This window comes from Vulpes vulpes, chromosome 5, assembly GCF_048418805.1.
Source record: "Vulpes vulpes isolate BD-2025 chromosome 5, VulVul3, whole genome shotgun sequence".
Taxonomy (NCBI): domain Eukaryota; kingdom Metazoa; phylum Chordata; class Mammalia; order Carnivora; family Canidae; genus Vulpes; species Vulpes vulpes.
The window spans coordinates 123,810,903-123,834,502 of NC_132784.1; the positions used below are offsets into that span (position 1 = coordinate 123,810,903).

The following is a 23,600-nucleotide window of genomic DNA, read 5'->3' on the forward strand; positions in this document are numbered from 1 at the left end:
CTAGAAAGGAGCAATAAAAGAGTTGCCTAATGCCAGAACACTTACCTTCATTTATGCATCATCTCTAGGTACTATTCACACTTTCTATTTTCTAATTAGCCTTTTTAAGTTTTTACAGATTTCTCATATGCCAAATGTGCTAAATACTGCATGTGAATAATCTCATCTAAACTTCACAACTCTACTACTAGGTACTGTTTCAGCTACTGTATAGATGAGGAAATTGAGGCACAAAGGCTGAAGTAACCTCAGGAGGGCCCACAGACAGTAAGTGTCTGGTGGAGAATGACTTCAAACCCAGGTAGTTTGCTCTCACACATACTCTATCACTATGATCCAATGCATCCTTCTCAAAACAATTTCCTGGGTGAAATCCAAGGAAAATACTTCTTCTTTTTTTTTTTTTTTCCTATTTTATTTCCTCTTGCTGACCAAAAGCCCGAAGAGGCCACTTGTGCTTTTATTTTGACTAAACCTTCAAAGCTTACTGATGGGGCAGGTTAATTTCAATTACATTATTAAGTGAAGATTCAGGATGGTATAAATTAAAATATATATCCAATATCTAGGGCCTCTGGACGGTGACATGGAAGAGAATGTTTCCACACACAGTAAGCACTTACACACTTGCTGAAGTTAACTCCGTGGAATAGTACACAATACTGTATGGCAATCTCTCCCTATAGCTTGGCAGTTCATTAATTTATTCATTCAGTGCTATTTGATAAAAAACATACCAGTCTCTAACTTTACCAGTTTAAAATGTAAGAACAGCTCTTGGGCAAAACTACATTTGAAAACTTCTGGGATTTTTTGGTCAGTATTTTTTAGTGAAAACTATCTGAATGCAAAATACTAGTATTCTCCCAAACAATATCTATTTTGATAAAAATGAAATCTTTCAGCTCCTTAAAAAGAACCCAAGATTAACTTCTAAAAGAACTTTTTCTAAGATAAAAATAGAGTTAACTCCAATAAGGAAGCAACCAGCCAAAACCAAAGTCCGGGACATTAGCAGAACAAATGATCTGGTTTTTTGACAAATGAACGGCAATGAGAAACAGGAAGAGAGGTGGTGATGGTGGGGGGGACCTGTCACAGACACAACTGAAGCCTCTGTAATGATCCCCTTTAGATCCTACTTTGAATAAATCAACCACACAAAGACATTACTGGAATAATCAAAGACATAAATACAGACTATTAGAATAATCAAACAAGATTATTTTTAGGTTTGAAAATAAACACGATGTTTATGTAAAAAAAACCCAATTACCACAGTTGCCTACTGAAATATGCACATGTGAAGTTTTTAAAAAGTGAATTTAAAATTATTTAAGAAGTTTAAATAAGATAAAATGTGTCAGTTTATGTTTGCACAGCAGAAGAAAAGAAAAATTCTTAAGTCTACTCAGCAATTGGATTTGTTACCTAGTGTTGGTTCAGTCACAATCTGACGTACCTTGCAGGAGTTTCGAAGTTTTTGCCTTTCCTTCTTAATGGCTTTTTTCTGGATATCTTTTTCCTTCTTCGCCAATAATGCCTGTTGTCTAACTTCCTCCTCTTCTTTCTCTTTAGCTAACCGAGCAGCTTCTAACTCAGCTTGTCTTTGCTTTAATAATGGAAAATAAAATCATTTTAATAAGAAATTTAGAATTTCTAAATATCTATAATCGTATTAAAAAAAAATCAACCTTAAAATAAATTAGGAAAAAAGGTGACATGTCAACTTATGGAAGACTGAAGGTTGAACTGAGAAAAGTAGCTGGTACAGTTCTACATTTATTAGAAATGTAAAATAGGCCCATTAGAAATAAGCATAGTATTTTTTTAAAAATTTTATTTATTTATTCATGAGAGATCCATATAGGAGCCTGATGCGGGACTCGATCCCGGAACTCCAGGATCATGTCCTGAGCCAAAGGCAGACGCCCAACCGCTGAGCCACCCAGGTGTCCCTAGAAATAAGCATAGTATCAAAGGATATATACGACATGCTTCTGCTTAGTAAGAATTTGCTGGTAAGGAATATCCCTGTCATTATCAATGGTAACAACTTATTAAGATTTATTCACACAACACCTAATTCTCTACTTCAAGATTATAGTTGTCGTTTTTAAAGTAGGCTCCACACCCAGCATGGAGCCCAACACAGGGCTTAACTCATGACCCTGAGATCAAGAGTTGGGACACTTAACCGATGGAGCGACCCGGGCACCCCTCAAAATTATAGCTTTTTACATAGATCTGAAGATTGAAGATTTTATGAATGCTTAAAGCCCAACTTCATCATCTTAGTTTCATAAGATGTCCTCTTACTTTTTCTTTAGCTTCTTGCTCCTTCCGTTTTGCTTCTGCTTTTGCTTTCTTTTCTGCTTCTTTCTTGGCTTTTTCTTCTTCCTTAAATTTTTTAATTCTTGGATCACAGCTATATGCATTGTCTACCAGAGAAAAAGGTTAACTTTTTCAATTTCTAGTATCTGATTAAAGAACCTTTTAAAAAATATCAATTATACTTACCAACTAATGTTCTTATTCTGTTCATCTCTTCTTTTTTTCTTTGTGCCCTTGTTGCTCTGTTCTGCTTTTCAATCCATCTCCTCTCATCACGACTAAAAAACAAAATATTGCAAACAAATTACTGAGGTTAAAATGCCATGTCACTATTAACATTAGTTAAAGGGTGTTCTACTTAATGTTAATTTTGGTTGATTTTTGGGGGAATATTCATGTCAAAAGTATTTAACTTGTGAGATGGGGTCTCAAAATACTACTAAAAAACTCAAAAACGGATACACAGAGAAAATTATTTAAGAAAATATATGTAGTATATTTATTCATCATCACAACAAAGAACCAAATATCTTTATTAGTACCTTACATACATACCATTCTGCTTTTTCTTTTTCTTCTTCATCTAAATAAGAAAATTCTCTCCAGGAATCAAAATTATACCTAATATAAAAACAAAATAAAATTAAGCCAAAACAAACGAAAAAATTTTTCCTTTTAAAATTAAATTAGATGCATGTAATTCTAAGAAACTTTAATAGCGAATGGATGAGTTTGTCTTAGTAGATCCCACCCATCCTTGGCGGAACTAACATTATGCTCAAGTCATCTTCTGTTTCATCTTTCTGAAATGACTGTTATTTGGTATCAAAATCTAAAAGTACACTGATCACCCATAAATTAAAATCACAACTCCCTGCCATCTCCATTAGCTTTCTCTCTTGCCTGGGACTTGTTACAGTTCTCCATATCTCACCTGTCCTAATCTGTCAAGTCTTAGGGTAACCCTCAAAGGGGTTACTGTATCTCTGATTTGTAATCCTCTGAAGGGAAAAGAGACTATAACTCTTAGAGCTAAATTTGGTCACTTTTGTTTCACAATAATTTTGTTTTCATTTTCTGTATGCTTAATGAGAACATATAGCACATGTATTCTAAATTGGCCATGAATACTATTTATTAAACATTAGTGAATTAGTTACAAAGCACTGCCTTCCACATGTATTCAAGTATTTTTTAAAATAAGACAAATGAAAATGTATTTATTTTTATTGAAATCCAGTGGCTCCTTATTTTTCATTTTTTACCACTATAGTATGCTTGATATTTAGGGATCTGATTATTAGAAAACAGATTAAAAAAATCATAAAAGCTTAAACGTCACATATGAGATAATATAGCATTTTGTGAAAACCTTTTATGATTATTTCTGCATAAAGTGCTTTTGTTCAGGAAAGGTTCTGTGATCCTCTTATCCTTCAATTAGTTTATGAACCAAGTATTTACTGAATTCTTAGCCTTTTAAATATGACAGCATCATGGAAATAGTGTATTCATTTACCAGAAAGAATAAAACGCATCTACATCTTCAAATGATGAATTCATATCACCAAGTTTAGGGACATTTTTTTTATTTGACCACCTGAAACATTAAAAGAGAAAAATTCAGTTTAAAATTTTGTACAAAGGTCAAGAAACTAATTTATTAAAAACGCACTTTTGGGACGCCTAGGTGGTTCAGTGGTTGGGCATGTGCCTTCAGCCCAGGGTGTGATCCTGGTGTTCCAGGCTCGAGTCCCACATCGGGCTCCTTGCATGGAGCCTGCTTCTCCTGTCTCTGCCTCTCATGAATAAGTAAATATAAATATTAAAAAATAAAAGTTTTTTACTAATCCCCTATAATCTCCCTCCCCTGTGACTAAGAGATGGAGCTGGAAGATGAGCAGTGGGGTGTTGAACAATGCAGGTGTAATGAGAGAGGACAAGGGTACACAGGGTTGGAGAGGAAACAATGAAACCATGTTCTCATCATCAAGTTGTCTTCAGCTCTACAAATTAGCAGCTGTCACACTGCCTATGTAAAACAGGTTTGGAAAAACCCCTTTCCCAAGCATACTTACTCCTGCCTCTAAACAGGCAGTACAAAAGCAAGGTGAAGGCCCAAATAAAAAAAACAATGTTAATAGAGAGATGATTCCCACCTCATCATCACCATGACCACTCCCCTAAGAGTCAGACTTCTCAGTTCAGCACCTAACTCATCATCTCTGAAAGGATCCCGAAGCTGTCACTGACCTATATTTTCTACTCTATGAAACCATTCCACAACAAAATATATTACACTATTTTGTTTTTACCACCTTCAACGCGATTACAAAACAAAAATGAGGAGAGTGGAGAAAATATTAAGCTGCATTAAACCAATAAGGTGGGTCTCAAACCTGACTGCACATTAGAACCACCTGGGAGTATTCAGATACCCAAAAGGCATCCCAAACTCATTAAGTCAAAATCACAATTAAATCACAAGCTCTCCAGGCGGAACACAGCCAACAGGAGTTTTTCAAGCTCTTCAGGTGATTCTAATGTGCAGCCAAGCTGTGATCTAAGGAAATCTTCCAGCGCAGATGGAATAATAAAAAAAGTAGAATAGTGATATACATCACTTAAAAACTGACTTTAGGGGCACCTGGGTGAATCAGTCGGTCAAGCGTCTGCCTTCAGCTCAGGTCATGATCCCAGGGTCCTGGAATCGAGTCCTGCATCAGCAGGGAACCTGCTCCTCCCACCCCTGCTTATGTGCACTCTCTCTAATAAGTAAATAAAGTCTTAAACAAACAAACCTGACTTTAATGAAATAAATTATATAGGGATCCCTGGGTGGCGCAGTGGTTTGGCGCCTGCCTTTGGCCCAGGGCGCGATCCTGGAGACCCGGGATCGAATCCCACATCAGGCTCCCGGTGCATGGAGCCTGCTTCTCCCTCCGCCTGTGTCTCTGCCTCTCTCTCTCTCTCTGTGACTATCATAAATAAAAATTAAAAAAAAAAAAAAAAATTAAAAAAAAAAAATGAAATAAATTATATATACACTGACATTAAAGATCTATCATCCTTTGTTAGAGACCCTTATGATAATGAAATGCTCCAAGAAATAGCTCAGAAAGAACAAAAACTTTATCAAATGATAAGGGGCTAAACCGAGTACATGCACATCAGTAAAGGGCGAGCAAAAGAATGCGAAGTTACTGTCACCTAAGTAATAATATTGCATTACATAAAGTCAGCTATTGCTCTTTCCCACAAAGGAAATCAGAAAGAAAAACATCCCCTGAGGTGTAAAGGAATTTCGCCATGGAGACGCAGAACTTCTGTTCGGAGAGCAAAATAAGAGCAGTATGTTCACCAGTGGGGCTCAATTCTGTAAGAGGAGGAGGAGGAAGAGAGCAAAACTCTTACCAGAGGAAATAAGCCAATGCAGCATTATGGTCACAAGGAGTTCCCTTAACTCACCTAGAATTCCTTTCAAACACTGGGGAGAACACTTCGAAGAAATTGTCCTTGGCTTCACTTTTAGAAGGAACTGAGTTATCAAAAGTAGGATCTACACTGTTGAATGCCCGTCTTTTCACTGGATCAGATAACATTTCATAAGCTGAGGAGAAAATGGTAAGGTCACATCACCATGAATGACCTTCCTATGAAACCACTCATAGGTGAGAAAAAAAATTCCCTTCCTTAAAAAAAAAGTTATTTTTCATATTTAAAAATTTTGTGTGCTTGTGGGAAGGAAAAGATGGACTCTAACTACTGACACCTCCAGCACTTATGGGATCTAATCTCACTTCACAACTTCTTTCAGTACCTCTTCTGGAAGGCACGTAACAAAAACAATGGTTAAATACTCATCCCTTAAGAATGCATGACTCTGAGGAAAAACAAATAGAAAATTAGCTGCTAGATTCCAAGGATGTAAAAAAATCAAAGAATCTTTAGCATCTTGAGCACTGTGTAAAAATGGGCCAAAAAGTTAAGTTTGAAACATATGTACACAATTAAAAAAATTTAGCATCTAAATGTAAAATCAGGGGCTCCTGGGTGGCTCAGTCAGTTAAGCATCCAATTCTTGATCTCAGCTCAGATCCTGACCTCGGGGTCGTGCGTTCAAGCCCCATACTGGGAGTAAAATCACATTTAAGGACACATTTAGAAATGGCAGCAACCTATATTAATTTGCTGAATGAAGATATGGTTACATAAACAGCAATAAACAGTCGTAGGGTCCAAAGGAGGATATAATCAATTTTTGGATTTACATTAGCAAAACATCCGAGGAATAATTTAGTCCTACTAAGTAGCTGAAATGGAGAAACTAGTATTCTTGTTAGACCTGACACTTAGGATGAATTAACTCTAAGATGAGCTTCTTTAAGAATCACCTGATGATCTTGTTAAAATGCAGTTTGTGTCAGTAGATCTGGGGTGGGGCCCAAACTTCTGCATTCCTGATAAGCTGTCAGGTACTGCTGATGCTGCTGGTTGGGAGAACCTCACTTTGTTGTAGTGAGGCTCTGGGGCAGATTATCAGAAACAACCAGATATAACTGAAAATGTTTTGAAATGTCATGGTGTAGTTAAATTAACTACAGAATATATACTAGGAATCCAATCCCAGCACTTAATAAACATCACTACTATTAGAAATTCCGGACTCTAAAGTATTTTCTTACCTTTAGTTATGCAAGTAAAGTAGTCATTATCTCCTTCTTTTATTGGTTCACCAGCTGCTTTCCGTTTGTCTGGGTGATGTTTTAAAACCATTGCTTTATCTGCAAAACAAGCCAGATTTAGACAATTTGTCACTTCATGCATCAAAACTAAAAATAAAGATGAAGAGCTTGGGAAGATGGCGGCGTAGGAGGATCCTGAGCTCATCTCCTCCCACGAACCCATCAAGACTGCAACTCACTCTGAAAAGGACCTGAAGAACCAACAGAACAGCTTTTTCATAGCTAAAGATGTAAAGAAAAAGCCACATTGACAGGGGAAGAGGGGAAGAGATGCTATCCAGAACCAAATCCCCAATGTGGCAGGAAGGATATTTCAGGTACAGAGGTCCTCCCTGAGGAATGAGGGGATCAAGTGCCCACTGGGCTCCCTTGCCCTGGACTTTCATACAGAGGAGGCCCCATAACATCTAGCTTTAAAATCAGTGGGGCTTAATTCCAGGAGCTAGAAGGCTATACTAAGACTCTGCTTTTACAGGGCCAGTGCACTACATCACTCACCCTGAAACCCAGCACAGAGGCAGCAATCTTTTTTTTTTTTTTTTTTTTTTTTAACAGAGGCAGCAATCTTAATAGTACATGGGTTGTATGTGACAGAGGTTTACTAACTACAGGGCAAATGCCGGACAGACAGGGACCTGGAGGCACTTTCTGCAGAAGGAAAAGTGCTAGCAGTTGCCATTTTCCTTGCCCTTCTCCAGCCTTGCTGTTCTGATGTTGGTGGGAGCTGGTTGTGACATTCTCCATTTACCTTGCTAACACTAGTTGCCCCACTCCATGCTCCCCTCAGAACCACTCCTCCCAAAGGCACTCATCCTAAATGACTCCTGACCCACCACACCTGGTAGGTAAGTAGCCTGGGTCAGCCCCATCCACCTTAAACAATTGTAATCTGACCTCCAAACCAGCTGTGCTAGGAGCAAGCCTGGCCTCCACTGCATCCACAGCAGTCTTGGACCAGTCACAGGAGGGGGCATGCAGTCCCCACACTAAACATTTCTGGAGGGCCTAGTTCTGGTGACGAGGGTGGGGAATGCACTACTGGGCACCACAGGACACTTCTAACATAAGGCCACTACTTTCAAGAACAAGAGAGGGAGAGGACTGACCTAACAGACACACAGAGTAACAAACCAAGGAGATAGGAATATGATCCAAATGGAAGAGCAAAACAAGAGCCAAGAAAAAAGAGCTACTAAGCAAAATGGAAATAAGCAATCAACCTGATTAAAGGCTCAAAGTAATGGTCATAAAAATATTCATTGGGTTGAAGAGTGGATGATTCAGTGAGTACTTTAACAAATACGAAAAACAAACTAGAGAGAATCAATGCCAGATTAGAGAATGCAGAAGAATGATCAGCGATTAGGAGGACAGGGTAATGGAAAACAATGAACAGCAAAAAGAAAAAAAGAATTTAAAAAATGAGGTATGTTTAAGGGACCTCTGCAACAACATCAAGTATGATAACATGTGGATAAAGAGGTAACAGAAGGACAGAGATAGGGACAGAAGATTTATTTGAAGAAATAATGGTTGAAAATTTCCCTAACCTGTAAAAGGAAACAGATATCCAGTTTCAGAACACAAAGGAAGCCCATAAAGGACATGGAAACCCAGAAGGTCTACCCCAACACATAATAATTAATTGGCAAAAATTAAAGATAAACACAGAATCTTAAAAGCAGTAAGAGAAAAGGGAACAGGAACCCGATAAGGTTGATTTTTCAGCAGAAACTTTGTGGGCCAGAAGAAAGTGGCATGATATATTCAAAGTGCTGGGGGAAATCTAAAACCAAGAACATTATACCCAGCAAGGTTACCATTCAGAATGAAAGGAGAAAGAGTTTGCAAGATAAAAGTTGAAGGAGTCCATTACTCTAAACCAGCCTTACAAGAAATGTTAAAGGGAATTCTTTAAGTGAAAAGAATAGGCCATAAACAGAAGAAAATAGTGAAAGGAAAACTTCATTGGTAAAACCAAACATACAGTGAAGATAGATCACCTATAAAGCTAGGATGAAGGTAAAAAGACAAAAGTCATAAAATCAATTGTATCAACAAAAATCAGTCAAAAAATACACAAAATAAAAAGATGTAAAATATGACAACAGATACATAAAGCATGTGGGGGAGTAAAAAAGTAGTGTTTTTATTTTTAAAATTTATTTATTCATGAGAGACACACAGAGAGAGAGGCAGGGACACAGGCAGAGGGAAAAGCAGGCTCCATGCAGGGAGCCTGACATGGGACTTGATCCCGGGTCCCCAGGATCAGGCCCTGGGCTGAAGGTGGCGCTAAACCGCTGCGCCACCGGGGCTGCCCCAAATAAGAATTTTAGTACAAATGGAACACCCTGTCCAGTGTCCTAGAACCACTTGTGATATTACTTGTTACAATAGTAAGTGAAAGAAAAACCAGCACTAAACTGCTGAGCCACCCAGGGATCCCTCCTTCGAAAAATTTTAATCATTATTTAGTAAAGTACTTCAAGTAGATTTATCATAATTTGACTTCATTTTTGGATAGATTGCTTCCAATTTTCCACTACTATAAATAAATGCCAATTTTAATAATTTTGTAGAGACGTATTTGCACATATTCTGGATTCTTTGTCCTTAGGATATATTTACAGAGGTGAAATTAGTGAGTGAAAATATAGAACAAGTTCCTTTCTAAACAATGGACCACTTCATACGTCTATGTGAACATGTATTTTACTGCAGCCTCACAAGCACAGGGTATCAATCATTTAAACCTCTATTACTGAGGAGCAACAATTTTTCTTGTTTCTAACTTTCATCCTTCATCTATGGAGGAAGGAAAAGTTCTTTTAGTTTCTCAGTCTATATGACTGGCTAGCTACAATAACATATAGCTAGCTGTCAATATCTATTGAGCATTTAATATGTACTAGGCACCATTTATTAATCTTCTCAATAACCCTATGAATAAAGTGTTATTATTTTCTTCACTTTACAGAACAGGAAATTGAGGCAAAATAGTTAAGTAACCATGACCGCTGCAACCCATCATCCATAGTCCCTGGCAAATCAAGCTTCAACCCAGGCAGCCTGATTCTTCAGGTTGTGCTTGTATACTGCCTCTCTCAATCCATAATGCTTGACACTAATGCTTTTCCCACCTGCTGTGATTACACTTCTGTATTTCTCAACATTTAAAATTTTTGTTTATTTATTTAGAAAGATCACAAGAGGGCCGGAGAGTGGTGGTGGTGGTGGGGAGAGAGAATCTTAAGCAGGCTCCACCCCCAGTATGATGCTCAACCTGGGGCTGAGATCATGACGAGTTGAAATCAAGAGTTGGGGCACCTGGGTGGCTTAGTCGGTTAAGCATCTGTGTTCTGCTCAGGTTATGGTCCCAGGGTCCTGGGATGGAGCCCCATGTGGTGCTCCCTGCTCAGTGGTGAGCCTGATTCTCCTCCCTCTGCCTGCGGCTCTGCCTACTTGTTCCGTCAAATAAATAAACAGAAATCTTAAAAAAAAAAAAAAAAAAAATCAAGAATCAGACACTTAACTGGCTGAGCCACCCAGGTGCCCCTGATGACACTTATGTTTTAAAAAAGCATTTTTTCCCCCTTTGGTTAAGTTTCCTCTCTGTATATCCCCCATGAGAATCACAAGCTATTTATGTATTTTTTAAAGATTTTATTTATTTATTCATGAGACAGAGAGAGAGAGGGAGAGAGAGAGAGACAGGCAGAGGGAGAAGCAGGCTCCATGCAGGGAGCCCAATGCAGGGTTCAATCACGGGACTCCAGGATCTCGCCCTGGGCCAAAGGCAGGTGCTAAACCACTGAGCTACCCAGGGATCCCTCACAAGCTATTTATTGCTTACTGTTGTATCAGATAAAGGTTTTAAGTAATACGTGATTTAACACAAAAGTATTTTATTTTATTTTACTTTTTAAGATTTAGGTATTTATGATAGACATAGAGAGGCAGAGACACGAGGAGGGAGAAGCAGCTCCATGCCAGGAGCCCGACGTGGGACTCGATCCCAGGACTCCAGGATGGCGCCCTGGGCCAAAGGCAGGCGCTAAACCGCTGAGCCACCCAGGGATCCCCTAAAACAAAAAGTTATTTTAAAACAAGTGATCACTTCCTTTAAACTCCTAAGTTCTATTAATAAACTTTTTGGCAAATGTAAAGTGCTCAGTTACTAATTCAGAGAAAGATGCTTTAAGAGTGATCAACAGAGTCTTTAAAAATGTTCCTTGCCTGAACTGTTCACTGTACAAGGACCTTAGCTCAATTATTTTGTCAGTGTGCCCTGTTAACTCTTACTCATTTGCTTGGAATTACCTCCTGTCTTCATTCACCTAGACCAAATTCATCCATCTTTCAAAGTCATTTTTTACTTATGTCTTCCATGAACATTTTCCTGAATATGGAAATGACTTCTAGATTTTCTACAGTAATTTGGGCTGTAAAATGGCTTATCAGGAATTAATGTAGAATTTTAGAACTAGAAGGGATGCTTTATCTAGTCACACTTTAAATTTTACAGTGAAAAGGGCAGCCCCGGTAGCCCAGCGGTTTAGCGCCGCCTTCAGTCCAGGGTGTGATCCTGGGGACCTGGGATCAAGTCCCACGCAGGGAACCCGCTTCTCTCTCTGCCTATGTCTCTGCCTCTCCGCTCCCTCTCTGTGTCTGTCATGAATAAATAAAATCTTTTTTTTTTTTAAATCTTTTTTTTTTATTATTTATTTATGATAGTCATACAGAGAGAGAGAGAGAGGCAGAGACATAGGCAGAGGGAGAAGCAGGCTCCATGCACTGGGAGCCTGATGTGGGATTCGATCCCGGGTCTCCAGGATCGCGCCCCGGGCCAAAGGCAGGCGCCAAACCGCTGCGCCACCCAGGGATCCCTAAATAAAATCTTTAAAAAAATAAATTTTACAGTGAAAAAACTGAGACCCGCAAACTCCTTACTGTTCTATTCCTGCTCAGTAAAGCTCAATTTTCTTACTACCTCAGCTTTAATTAATTAATTTATTTATTTTTCCTCAGCTTTAATTTAAAAAGTGATCATCTACTGTATGTTTCTAAAATGCTTTTTTAAAGATTTTTAAAATTTATTTATTCATGATACAGAGAGAAAGAAAGGCAGAGACACAGGCAGAGGGAGCAGGCTCCACCCCGGGAGCCCGACGCGGGACTCGATCCCGGGACCCCAGGACCACGCCCTGGGCCAAAGGCAGACGCTGAATCGCTGAGCCACCCAGGGATCCCTAAAGTGCTTTTTCTATGAATATTGTCATTTTGTGATATACATCATACATTCTACAGATATCACAGCATATATACATTATTTATACGTATGCAAAACTTTTACTTTTTGAGATGGGGGACTTTCACAGCTAAGTAACCTAGTGGGAACTTTAAATGATGGCGTAAAATCCTCAAAATAGAAGTTTTACATATATAATAATAACATATATGCATATGTCATATGTATGTAAAGTCACACACATTTGTATACCATGTATATCATTTTCATTTATGATTACTGATCATTTCCTTTATAATTTTTTTCAGTACTGATAAACTTATAAAGTATTTTATTCTCAACAATTTTAATATTTTGTAGTTTCATTATTTTCTATGGTTAGAAGTGAAAAAATTTTTAAATTTTAGAATTTTAACATATTCAAGTATCTAAAGCTTTCTTTTTTTTTTAAGTTCTAATAACATCTAATAATCCTTCCTTTCTCCAATGACGTATGTCTCCTTTATCATAGTAAATTTAATCATGGTTTGTTTCTAGTTACCTATTCTTGCCCTGGGATCATCTTTAAAATGATTATGCCCTCCTAACAAATTTGATGGAAACTTCCAAAAACTATTATTTCTGCATATTTCTCCTGCATTTAGCCATCTGACTCAACCCCTTTTGGTTTTCTAGATAGATCCCGTATTACCTACAAATAATGTCTTTTCTCCTTTCTGATTGTCCTCTTATTTAATATCTTAATTCACTAAACCACACTCCTAAAATAGCATAAACAATAATAGGCAGGTTAGCTTCTCCCATGCATTTATTTTTAAAGATTTATTTATTTGAAAGAGAGCATATGCGCAGAGGGAAGAGGTGGGGTGGGGTAGGGGGAGAAGCAGGCTCCTTGCTCAGCAGGGAACCTAATGTGGGGGCTCATTCACAAGGGCAGATGCCTAATGGACTGAGCCACCCAGGCACGCCCCCTCCCATGGATTTTAATGGTAATTATCATGAACACCACATGATTAAGTTTGTTGGTTGTGGGGCAGCCCAGGTGGCTCAGCAGTTTAGCACCACCTTCCTCCCAGGGCCTGATCCTGGAGATCTGGGATCGAGTCCCACGTCAGGCTCCCTGCATGGAGCCTGCTTCTCCCTCTGCCTCTGTTTCTGCCTCTCTCTCTCTCTCTCTCTCTCTCTCTCATGAATAAATAAAATCTTAAAAAAAAAAAAAAAGTTTGTTGGTTGGGTGTGACTTACCAAAGTAGGAAATTAACTGTATTTGTTTGCAAAGTTCTATTTATCAAAAAGGAATGTCTATTAAATTGCATTCTATATTTTCACTAATTAGGAAATCACGTATTACTAACCTATAAATAAACTTAGGTATATTAATAGATTTCCTAAGTTAGATTCCTGAGAGAAATCCTACCTGTTTGTGGATATCATTCCTTTAATGTGCTGTTGAATTGTATTTGCTATTATTATTTTTAAAAGTTTATTTTAGTAATCTCTACACTTACTGTGAGGCTTGAACTCACAACCTCAAGATCAAGGATTGCATGCTCTGCTGAGCCAGCCAGGCTCCCCTAAAAACTTTTTCAGGAGGTTAACACTTTTATGACTTTTCAGATTTCTTCCTACTTACTGATGCCTGAGTGGCTCAGTTGGTTAAACATCTGACTCTTGGTTTGGGCTCAGGTCATGATCTTGGGGTTGTGAGATCAAGCTCCATGTCAGGCTCCAAGCTCAGTGGAGAGTCTGTTGGAGATTCTTTCTCTCCCTATGCACTCCCCATTCATGTATATGCTCTAAAATAAATATAAAATCTTTAAAACATCTGCCTTTAAAATTTCTTCCCGATTGTTTTTTAAAGATTTATTTATTCATGAGAGACACACAGAGAGAGGAAGAGACATAGGCAGAGGGAGAAGCAGGCTCTGCAGGGAGCCCGATATGGGACTCAATCCGGGGACTCCAGGATCAAGCCCCAAGCCGAAGGCAGATGCTTAAACACTGAGCCACGCAGGTGTCCCCCTTCCCCAACTTCAAGAAAGTTAATAAAAAATTCTGAATCTATATTACATTTAATAGTGGTCTCAATCAAAAATATCTTCTGTAATGGTTTTCTTTTTGTATTTCACTATTTTTTTTCTTCTTATAAATCCATTTTGGGGGATCCCTGGGTGGTGCAGCGGTTTGGCGCCTGCCTTTGGCCCAGGGCGCGATCCTGGAGACCCGGGATCGAGTCCCACGTCGGGCTCCCGGTGCATGGAGCCTGCTTCTCTCTCTGCCTCTCTCTCTATCTCTCTGTGACTATCATAAATAAATAAAAATTAAAAAAAAAAAGTATAAATCCATTTTGGGATATTGTTGTTTTATCTCTTCTATTTTTCTTTCCATGTTCCGTAGTGCTATTCTTTTAAACGTATGAATTGGATACCCATTTTATTTTTCCCTCTTTTTAAAAAGTAACCGTAGTTTATTTTTTTTACTTTTTATTTTTTTAGTAACTTACTTATGGTACAGCTTTAATCACCATTCCTTAAGTTTTGATAGGCAATGACTTTACTCCTACACAAAAGGAATCCCTTAAATAATTTTTGTATATTTCTAGGCCGCAAAGAGTATAAACAATTTCCTGAGTAATTGTTATTTTGCTTTGTTTAATTACATCTGATAAATTAAAATTTACACTGAGTTTTGACAATTGTATACACCCCTGTAACTACCACCAAAGAAAATACAGACCATTTCTTTTTTTATTTTTAAAAATATTTTATTTATTTATTCATGAGATACACACACACAGAGAGGCAGAGACACAGGCAGAGAGAGAAGCAGGCTCCATGCAGAGAGCCAGAAGTGGGACTCGATCCCAGGACTCCAGGATCACACCCTGAGCCGAAGGCAGACGCTTAACCACTGAGCCACCCATGTATCCCAATACAGACCATTCTATCACCGAGTTTCTCTTTACCCTTTCTAGTCAACTCCCATACGCTACCCACCTGATTTCCTTCACCACAGACAACTTTTTGCATGATCTTGAACTTCATGTAAATGGAATTAGAGTTTTTTGTATTTGATTTCTGCTCAAGCTAATGTTTTGTTATTCATCACCATTCTTGCATGTCTTAGTTATCTCTTTTTTTTTCAAGATTTTATTTATTTATTTAGTATTCATTCATTCATTCATTCATTCATTCATTCATTCATTCATAAGAGACTCAGAGAGGCAGAGACACAGGCAGAGGGAGAAGCAGGCTCCATGCAGGGAGCCCGACGTGGAACTCGATCCCAGGTCTCCAGGATCACGCCCCGGGCCGAAGGCAGAGCTAAACCACTGAGCCACCCGGTGGGGCTGCCCCTGTTTTTCTAACTGTAGGTTCTGCTCTCCTGTTTTCAGTGTCCATGCAATTCTTCTTAATTTCCCCTAGTCTTTTTCTGCAATGCCTACACCACACCCCCAAAGCAGTGTCTTCGTATTTTATTGACAACATGGGAAGATAGTTAAATCTTCTTTTGAACCTTATGATACAAGTCTGAGCCGTGATGTCTCAATTTTTTGTTAGATAGTCTCCTCTTACGCTGCACAGGTTTTTTCTTCGTTGAATTCTCTGCCTAATCTTTACTCATGCGTGTACGCTAGAGTCCTGAGACTGTCCTACACCGTCTCTTGTGGAGGGGGCAAAAGATATTTTCAATATTGAAAATAAAGGAGCCAAAGAACAACTAAAAAAGAAACAAGGGTACTTTGGGAACAGCAGTTGATTACTGAAATCTCAAAGATACCCCCCGCTCCTCCCACTGAATACAGTTTCTAGGATGTTCTGAGAGAACTGTAGCAAAAAGGCTTATTGTACATTCATATTGCTACTATTATAAAATGTCTCTGAACAGGACTTTTAATTTTTAAGGAGCATAATGAACAGCTTCAGTTTAAAATGCCAGAAATATTTTAAACTAAATTATTAAATTTAGAAAATCCAAGTCACCAAAGACTTTATTTCCATGCAAAGAATATCAGACCTACATGCATCATTTGCCAGTGCAGCTATTTTACTTCAAAACAAAATTATGTAAGCAACCGAAATACCACTTTTAGTATTCAAGTACTTTCTCTTAACCCGTCATTCAACTTTTCTAATGACTTATTCTTTTTAGAGAAGGAAAAAAAAAAGACCACTTACTTTATTCACCCTTAACTGGCTAATTTTCAAATTACATTAAACAAAAAGAAAACTCTTTTATGTGCACAATAGGATGTAAGAATCTGAAAGATTGCAAACGCAGTTAAGACTTTTTATTAGGCTTCTCTGTGCTAACAGTAACAGATTTATAAACACTAACTTCGCATTTTTACTTTTGGACTAAATTTCAGAAAGCAGTAAAGCAGCAACAGCCTATTTTATAACGATAGAGGTAAGAGAATGACTGTTGCCTTTTGAATAAATACTGAAAATACCTACATAGTGCCAGAGAGTGAATTATAATTCTACTTAATGTCAATAATCTGTGTACCAAGGTTGCAAAGCTTCTGGCTATAGAGTATTCAAAATTTAATTTCTATTATACCAATTTAAATGATTGGAATTAGAAACAAATGAATGTTTCTTTTAGAGCTTATTGTACGTTTTTTATCTTTAGAGAAAAAAACAATTCCTTCACCTTAAAACATCAACTATTTTCACAGTTCTAAATCACTTCTAATTCTTTCACAAATTTATATGTACCAAGACTCATTTGGTATTTGTATGCTGTTCTTCCACATAGCAAGACTTTGCAAGTATTTTCCCATGGCAAATGAATTTCCCTGGCATTCACGTATTTTGCAATGACTCTTCATATACATTAACATATGCTTAGTCTAAAACTATGCCAGCCTTTTAAGAAACCAAATAATAGATCTAAAATAATCTCATAAATTCCATTTCCTTGATAAAAATATTTCCTGTGGTTTTCCTAAATATAAGCATTAATGGAGAAAACTTTGAGTTTATCTACTAGACCGAATATCAACTAGTATTTTTCAACATGAGATGGGTGTCATTCAGCCATCTTCACCCAAGTACTATACTTTCTCCTCTTGACTGGCCTTAACTCCCTAACTCCTTTTTCATATGGTCACAATCTTACCTCCTCTGACCTCAATATCCATTCTCTAGAGTGGAGGGTAGAACATTCTCTTAAAACACAAAAAACTAATCACCTTCATCTTGTTCATCAAACTTTACTAACCAGGTGAACCGAATGGTGTGTAGGGCACTAAGGGGCTGGTGTTTTATAAGGCATGTGAAGACGAGGTTTCCAACAACTCCCCAATTTTTAATCTTGTTAGTGAAGAGAAGAGTAAAACACCATATAACTCTTCCTTGGGCAGAACAGACAGGGTGGTATCAATAAAAATGTAACCTAAACTAAAAATAACATCAAAAAACCTAAGTAACAAGTCAGCTCCCACTAAATACAGCTGGCCATACTTCTAAAGAGAAATGAAACATTTTTTAAAAGCTTGCCATTGGAAAAATGTTTTTTATCTTGGTCACAAACACACCCACCCATGCACCCTCTGATTTCTTATCCCAGTGAGAAAGTCCATGCATGAGATTGATTGTTTTTTTTTTTTCTGTTCTGAAGGTAAAAAGAGTGTGGTTATGCATCATTATGACAACATAGCAAATGCTGTTGAATCTAGATTTATCACTATAGACTATGATTGCGCATACCTTTTCAAAAGGATAACAGTTCCTATACCAGATACTGCATTATTTCAAAACAACTAAGTACTTACGAGCTGCTTTGATCTGCCTCTGTGTAGCCTTGTATCTTACATGTCCAAGTCCAAGTACTGCATAATGATCTTGGTTCTGATAAAGACACGAAAGATAGTCAAATGTGAAATGGAGCAACATATCTTATCCCTTGTGCTGGTATCCTAAAATAGTGCTTCCCATACTAGGAGTCCAATGAGATGGTGCATATAAATGGATTCTGTTCTAAGTCTAGGAAATGTGGACAGTGATACAGCCTTCATGATTTTAATGTACATAAACCTAATAAAGGCTCTGAGAAGTCCTGCAATTAAAAAAAAAAAAAAAAACACCAAGCAAACAGAAACCTATAAAACCCAGCATTTTCTAAACTTACTTGAGGAAATCCTTGGGTGGCTCAGCGGTTTAGCACCTGCCTTCGGCCCAGGGCATGATCCTGGAGTCCTGGGGTTGATTCCCAGTCAGGCTCTCTGCATGGAGCCTGCTTCTCCCTCTGCCTGTGTCTCTGGCCCTCTTTCTGTGTCTTCCATGAATAAATAAATAAAATCTTAAAATAAATAAATAAATAAATAAATAAACTTACTTGACCACTGAGCCCTTTTTTCTCTTAACACCTACTAATATCTTCTGGTCACCCTAAATCAAAGTATAGCCAGAAAGATTTTAGAACAAAGGGAAGCATTATTACAGCCCCACAGGTTTGGGCCAGGGCAATGACAGGACTAGGGAGTCACGTAGAGCAAAGAAGGTAGGTTGGATGGAAATTTTGAGAAAGTGAAGGATGAGGATTCTCTGGAGAGGAAATATCTACTTTCATTTCTGCTTTGGTTAACGACCTCGTGAATTTTCAAACTGAAGGAGTAACTGCAGTCTCCCTACAAAACTCAAAGGGTGTATCTAGTATTGGAGAAGTGAATGGGGAGGAAAGGAAGTCAAGGGCATGAAACATGGAACAAAAAAGTCAGTTGGGCTGACTGGTTTCCCCTAAATTCAGGACTGCAAAATTCATATGGATGGCCTTCTTCATTATGCCTGGCAATCGTACTTGGTTCTAGTTGGTTTACCTTTCCACTCCCTAAGGTTCCTATTTCTCTAGTCTCCTCAAACCTCACAGATCCTTCTCTACCTTATCAACAGCCCTGCCTCCTGCTTAACTAAAAATGTAAATCATCCCACTCAAATTCCTACTCAATCTTTCTACCACCTGACTTGCATCCATGTATCTTTTCCCTTTCCCTCCACTAAAAATTGAAAAAACCTGTTCTACCAAGACAAGCTACTCCATCCTTCCCGTTGGTTCTGAACACTGTCTTCTCTAAGTCTCCTCAAAACACTAGCATCTTCTATTTTCTAAATTTCAATTGGATTATCTTCATCTGTATAAAAAGATGATCTGTTAGCTTTTTTTTTAAAGAAAGATTTGATCGATTTGAGAGAGAGAGAGAGAGAGAGAGAGAGAGAGAGAGAGAGAACCCATGAGCAGGGGAAGGGACAGAGGAAGGAGAAGCAGGCTCTCTGCTGATCAGGGAGCCCAATGGTTCTATCCCAGGACCCCGGGATCATTACCTGAGCCAAAGACATCAACCACTGAGCCACCCAGGCGCCCCCGTTAGCCCTCATCCTTAAAAACACTTCCATGATTTCCCTTTCCAGCTGCTGCTCTGCTCTCTCCCTATTTCTCTGCTGTCAATGAAAAACTTCTTGAAAAACCCATCCCCATGTTTTACCCCCCAAACCACTGCACTTTGGTTCTGCTCCATCCGCAGTTGTGGTGAGGCTGCTCTCTTCAGTATGAATTTCCAGAGACCAAATCCAAGCTCACTCATCTGCCCTCACTTGACTTTAGCTCTAAGTGGCAGCACAGCAGACTCCTTCCTTGAAATATTACCCTCCTCTAGTGTTTCTGTGATTCACTGTTTTCCTCCCACCTTCCAGTACCTTCTTTCAGCCGCTCTGGCTTCTCCAGGACCTACAAAGCTCAGTTCTGGGGTTTCTCTTGTCTATAATTTAGTCCTTGGTGACATGAGCCAGTGCCAGGCCTAGAATACAGTCCTGTGTATGCTTATGACTCCTCAGTTGACTTGAGCACAGACCTTTCCTCTGAGCCCCAAATGCACAGAGCACCTCTAACTCTCGCTATTGTGGGCCTCTTACTCTCTAGTGTTGCAGTTCACCACAGATGTCAAACTCTCCTCACGTGCCGTTCTCCCCACCTGGCACATCCCCCTCTCTCCATGTGGCTGCCATCTTCTCATCCTTCAGTCTCAGCTTGAATGTTATCACCTTATTTAAAATAAACAACCTTCTCTCCCCATCTCTGTTCCTTCGTGTTCCCTCTAGGGTACTTAAAAATTGTCATTGCTTCAAACTCTCCAAGGGCTTTCCAGTGACTATTGTTCCTTACCTCCTCACCATGCCCTCATGCACTGTTCCACCCGTTTGCCTTCTTTAGTTCCTGGCACACTTCAAACTTCTTTCTGCCCCTGCACAAGCTCTCTGCCTGGAATCCACTCACCCTGATTTTTGTGTGTCATTCAGGTTTGATCTTAAATGTACTCCACCAGCCTTCTCCACCCACTCAGTCTAAGCAGTCACCTGGACACTCTACCCAGCACCCTATTCTACTTCTTTGCCTAGCACCTGGTGACCACGTCCTTGATGGTTTGCTTATCATCCATCTCCTATATAAGCCACGTGGAAGCAGTGACACTGTCTTGTTCATCAGACTCCTCAGCTCCCAGAACAGTGTCTGACACGAACCAGATGCTTGATCCCTGTTTGTTGAAAGAAACAATTAACTGAACCAATGTATGGACCTTGCTACCTTGTTCTGACATCATCTACTCTTTTCTGTATCAAAGATTTTCTCCAACATTCTTTTTCCCTTGTAGACCTCAATGGTCCCAATTCTATCTTCTCCTGACCCTGCCTTTCTCTCAAGTTAGTATTTTCTCTACAACCCATCTTTAAAAGCATATTTCGCACTGTCTCCACTTCATCACCTTCTAATCACTCAACCCAACGTAACCGCTTGCCATCTCAACCATTTTACTGGAACTGCTTTCAATGTCCTGATGTTCATTTGCCAAACCCGTTGGCTTTTATTATTATTCATGTTACGTGATGACTGACCTCTCCAAAGCAGTGACACTGGTGACTGTTTTGTCCTTCTTGAGACTTACCCCTCTTAGTTTCTTCAAGAGTCTAGTGCCTGATGTTTAATACACCTTTGTTGAACTAACAAATGTCTTTTTGTTTTCTTTCTACCTCTTTCACCCTTCTTAGTATCTTTTGCTGCTTTTCCTCCTCTGCCCACCCCTTAAAATATGCAGGCTCCTCAATGTTCAGTCCTTTTCTTTTAAAATTGATACGGACAGTATGTGAATCAGCTAATGTTTTGAGTGCTTATCTACTTTTCTAAATGCTTTACACATACACCTCATTTAATCCTCACAAGCTAGGAGATAAGAACTCACTATCCACTATCTGTTCAGTATTTATCATGTGTCAAGTACTACATTAAGTGCTTTACATACATCACTGCATTAATCTTTGCTATATTCCTTTGACCTGTTAGCAATCTCTCTTTTTTAAAAGATTTTATTTATTCATGAGAGATAGAGAAAGAGAGGCAGAGACACTGGCAGAGGGAGAAGCAGACTCCATGCAGGGAGCCCGATGCGGAACTCGATCCCGGAACTCTGGGATCACACCTTGAGCCAAGGCAGATGCTCAACTGCTGAACCACCCAGGCGTCCCAAGCTGTTAGCAATCTCATTGCACGAAACAGATTTGTCAACTCTCCCAAGGTCCCAGTGCACTAATGGGCAGAACCAGATTTGAATTTTGACACTCTTAGTTCTACAGTATATATACTGCATACTGTATACTTAAACTGTATGCTACCTACCTGTCTATATTCTTCTCCTCAGCTGATGTCACTCAATTCCCCCAGTTTCAACTACCACCTACGACTTGCCAAAGACTTGCAAATGTTTTTGGCTTTATCCTCCTTTCGGAATCACAGACCAATTTTTAATCTACTAGAAGATTTCACCAGTATTTTTACTAGAACATCAATTTTGACAGAGCCAAACTTGAACACAAACACCACATTCCCCACAAACTCCCTTTTTCCTACATCCCAATTTGGTGGCTGGCATCACATTCCAGCAGGTTATTCAAACTGGAATGCTCAGAGGTCTTCTGAGTACATCTTCTCTAGTGCTACACAGCCAAGGTCACCAAGCTCTATCAAGTCTACCCCCCCAAAAAGCACATGTTCCCTCTTCCTCAAAACCCGGGCATAAATTTAGCTCAAGTATGCATTCGCAGGCTTGGATTATCGCACTAGCCCTGGAACAGCAAACGATTCATTTCCCCTCCAGCCCTGCTCTCCCTTTTCAAGCAATTTTCTGTACTGCTAGGAGAATAACTTTGCTAAAATTAGCTTAGAAACTTTTGATGACTTCCTACTGCCCTGAAAAATCAAATCTGAGTTTCTTCCTTAGCATGGCATAAAAAGGCCACTACAACTACAATCTGGTCTAGAATCTTGTTTTAGGACTAATTTCTCACGACCACCATTCAAGCACCCTACCCACTCTACTCTTCACTAGTCCCCAAAGAGGCGGTATACATTCTTTACTCCTGTGTTTTTGCCGATCTATTCCTTCTACCCAGAACACCCTTCTCCCTTCTCTGCTTAACAAACTGCCTCTCATCCTTTTAAGGCCAGCTCAAACATTACGTTTCTGTGAAAACTTCCAGGATTTTTCCAGCAGAGACAGTATCCTATGATGAGTGCTATCCTACTCTGAGCTTAACAATAAATGGGTGCTCAATTATGGTGCTCTTGTTGAGCATCTTAACTTAGTGTCAGAAAACGTATGGGAAAACCTCCTACACTTAACAAAGCATCTGACTAAACAAAAGATTCAAATATTAAATACCTTCCAGTCTTTGGGATCAAGTGTTTTCAACATGGGAAACTCTTCTAATTGCAATTCTTCATCTTCTGATTCTTCTGATAACTCTTTCTTATCCTCCAGTTCCTGAAAAGAGGCAGAAGCATTTCTGTTTCTCCTCTTAACAAAAGCTTCAAACCATCTTCCCACAGGTTCAACTTGACAGAGTGTTGAGGCTGTGATTGAAAGCGTTAAGAGAGGCTTCAATGTATTGCATGGAATAAATCTATTTCAAGGCAATATAAGATTAAAACAGAGACAGCATCAGAATATAATTTAAAGACCATCAACTAAGGAAATAATTACACTACAGGGATACCTGGGATAGTGCAGGTTTGGTTCCAGACCACCACAAAAATGCAAATACTGCAAAAAAAAAAAAGGTGAATCTAATATATTTTTTGGTTTCCCAGTGCATACAAAAAATTATGTTTAACACTAGATTGCGGTCTATTAAGAGTCCAATGGTATTACGTGTAAAGAAAACAACATATATACCTTAATTTTAAAATACTTCATTGCTAAATAACGGTAACCACCATCT

The 23,600-nt window shown here is 38.8% G+C and overlaps 1 protein-coding gene across 2 annotated transcripts in view; it reads right to left on the bottom strand.

Moving 5' to 3' along the window:
- The window catches only part of DNAJC2 (DnaJ heat shock protein family (Hsp40) member C2), a 38,176-nt gene that overhangs the window by 8,033 nt on the left and 6,543 nt on the right, over positions 1-23,600 (bottom strand). The window contains exons 3-11 of one of the 2 annotated variants that reach the window (XM_026006084.2): positions 23,042-23,232; positions 18,110-18,185; positions 7,020-7,118; positions 5,803-5,944; positions 3,854-3,934; positions 2,890-2,955; positions 2,521-2,612; positions 2,320-2,441; positions 1,463-1,612 (exon numbers count right to left, since the gene is read on the bottom strand). In XM_026006084.2, the coding sequence (XP_025861869.1) occupies positions 1,463-1,612; positions 2,320-2,441; positions 2,521-2,612; positions 2,890-2,955; positions 3,854-3,934; positions 5,803-5,944; positions 7,020-7,118; positions 18,110-18,185; positions 23,042-23,232 (1,019 nt within the window). The remainder of the gene's footprint in view (positions 1-1,462; positions 1,613-2,319; positions 2,442-2,520; positions 2,613-2,889; positions 2,956-3,853; positions 3,935-5,802; positions 5,945-7,019; positions 7,119-18,109; positions 18,186-23,041; positions 23,233-23,600) is intronic. The other variant, XM_026006085.2, reaches the window with a different exon arrangement.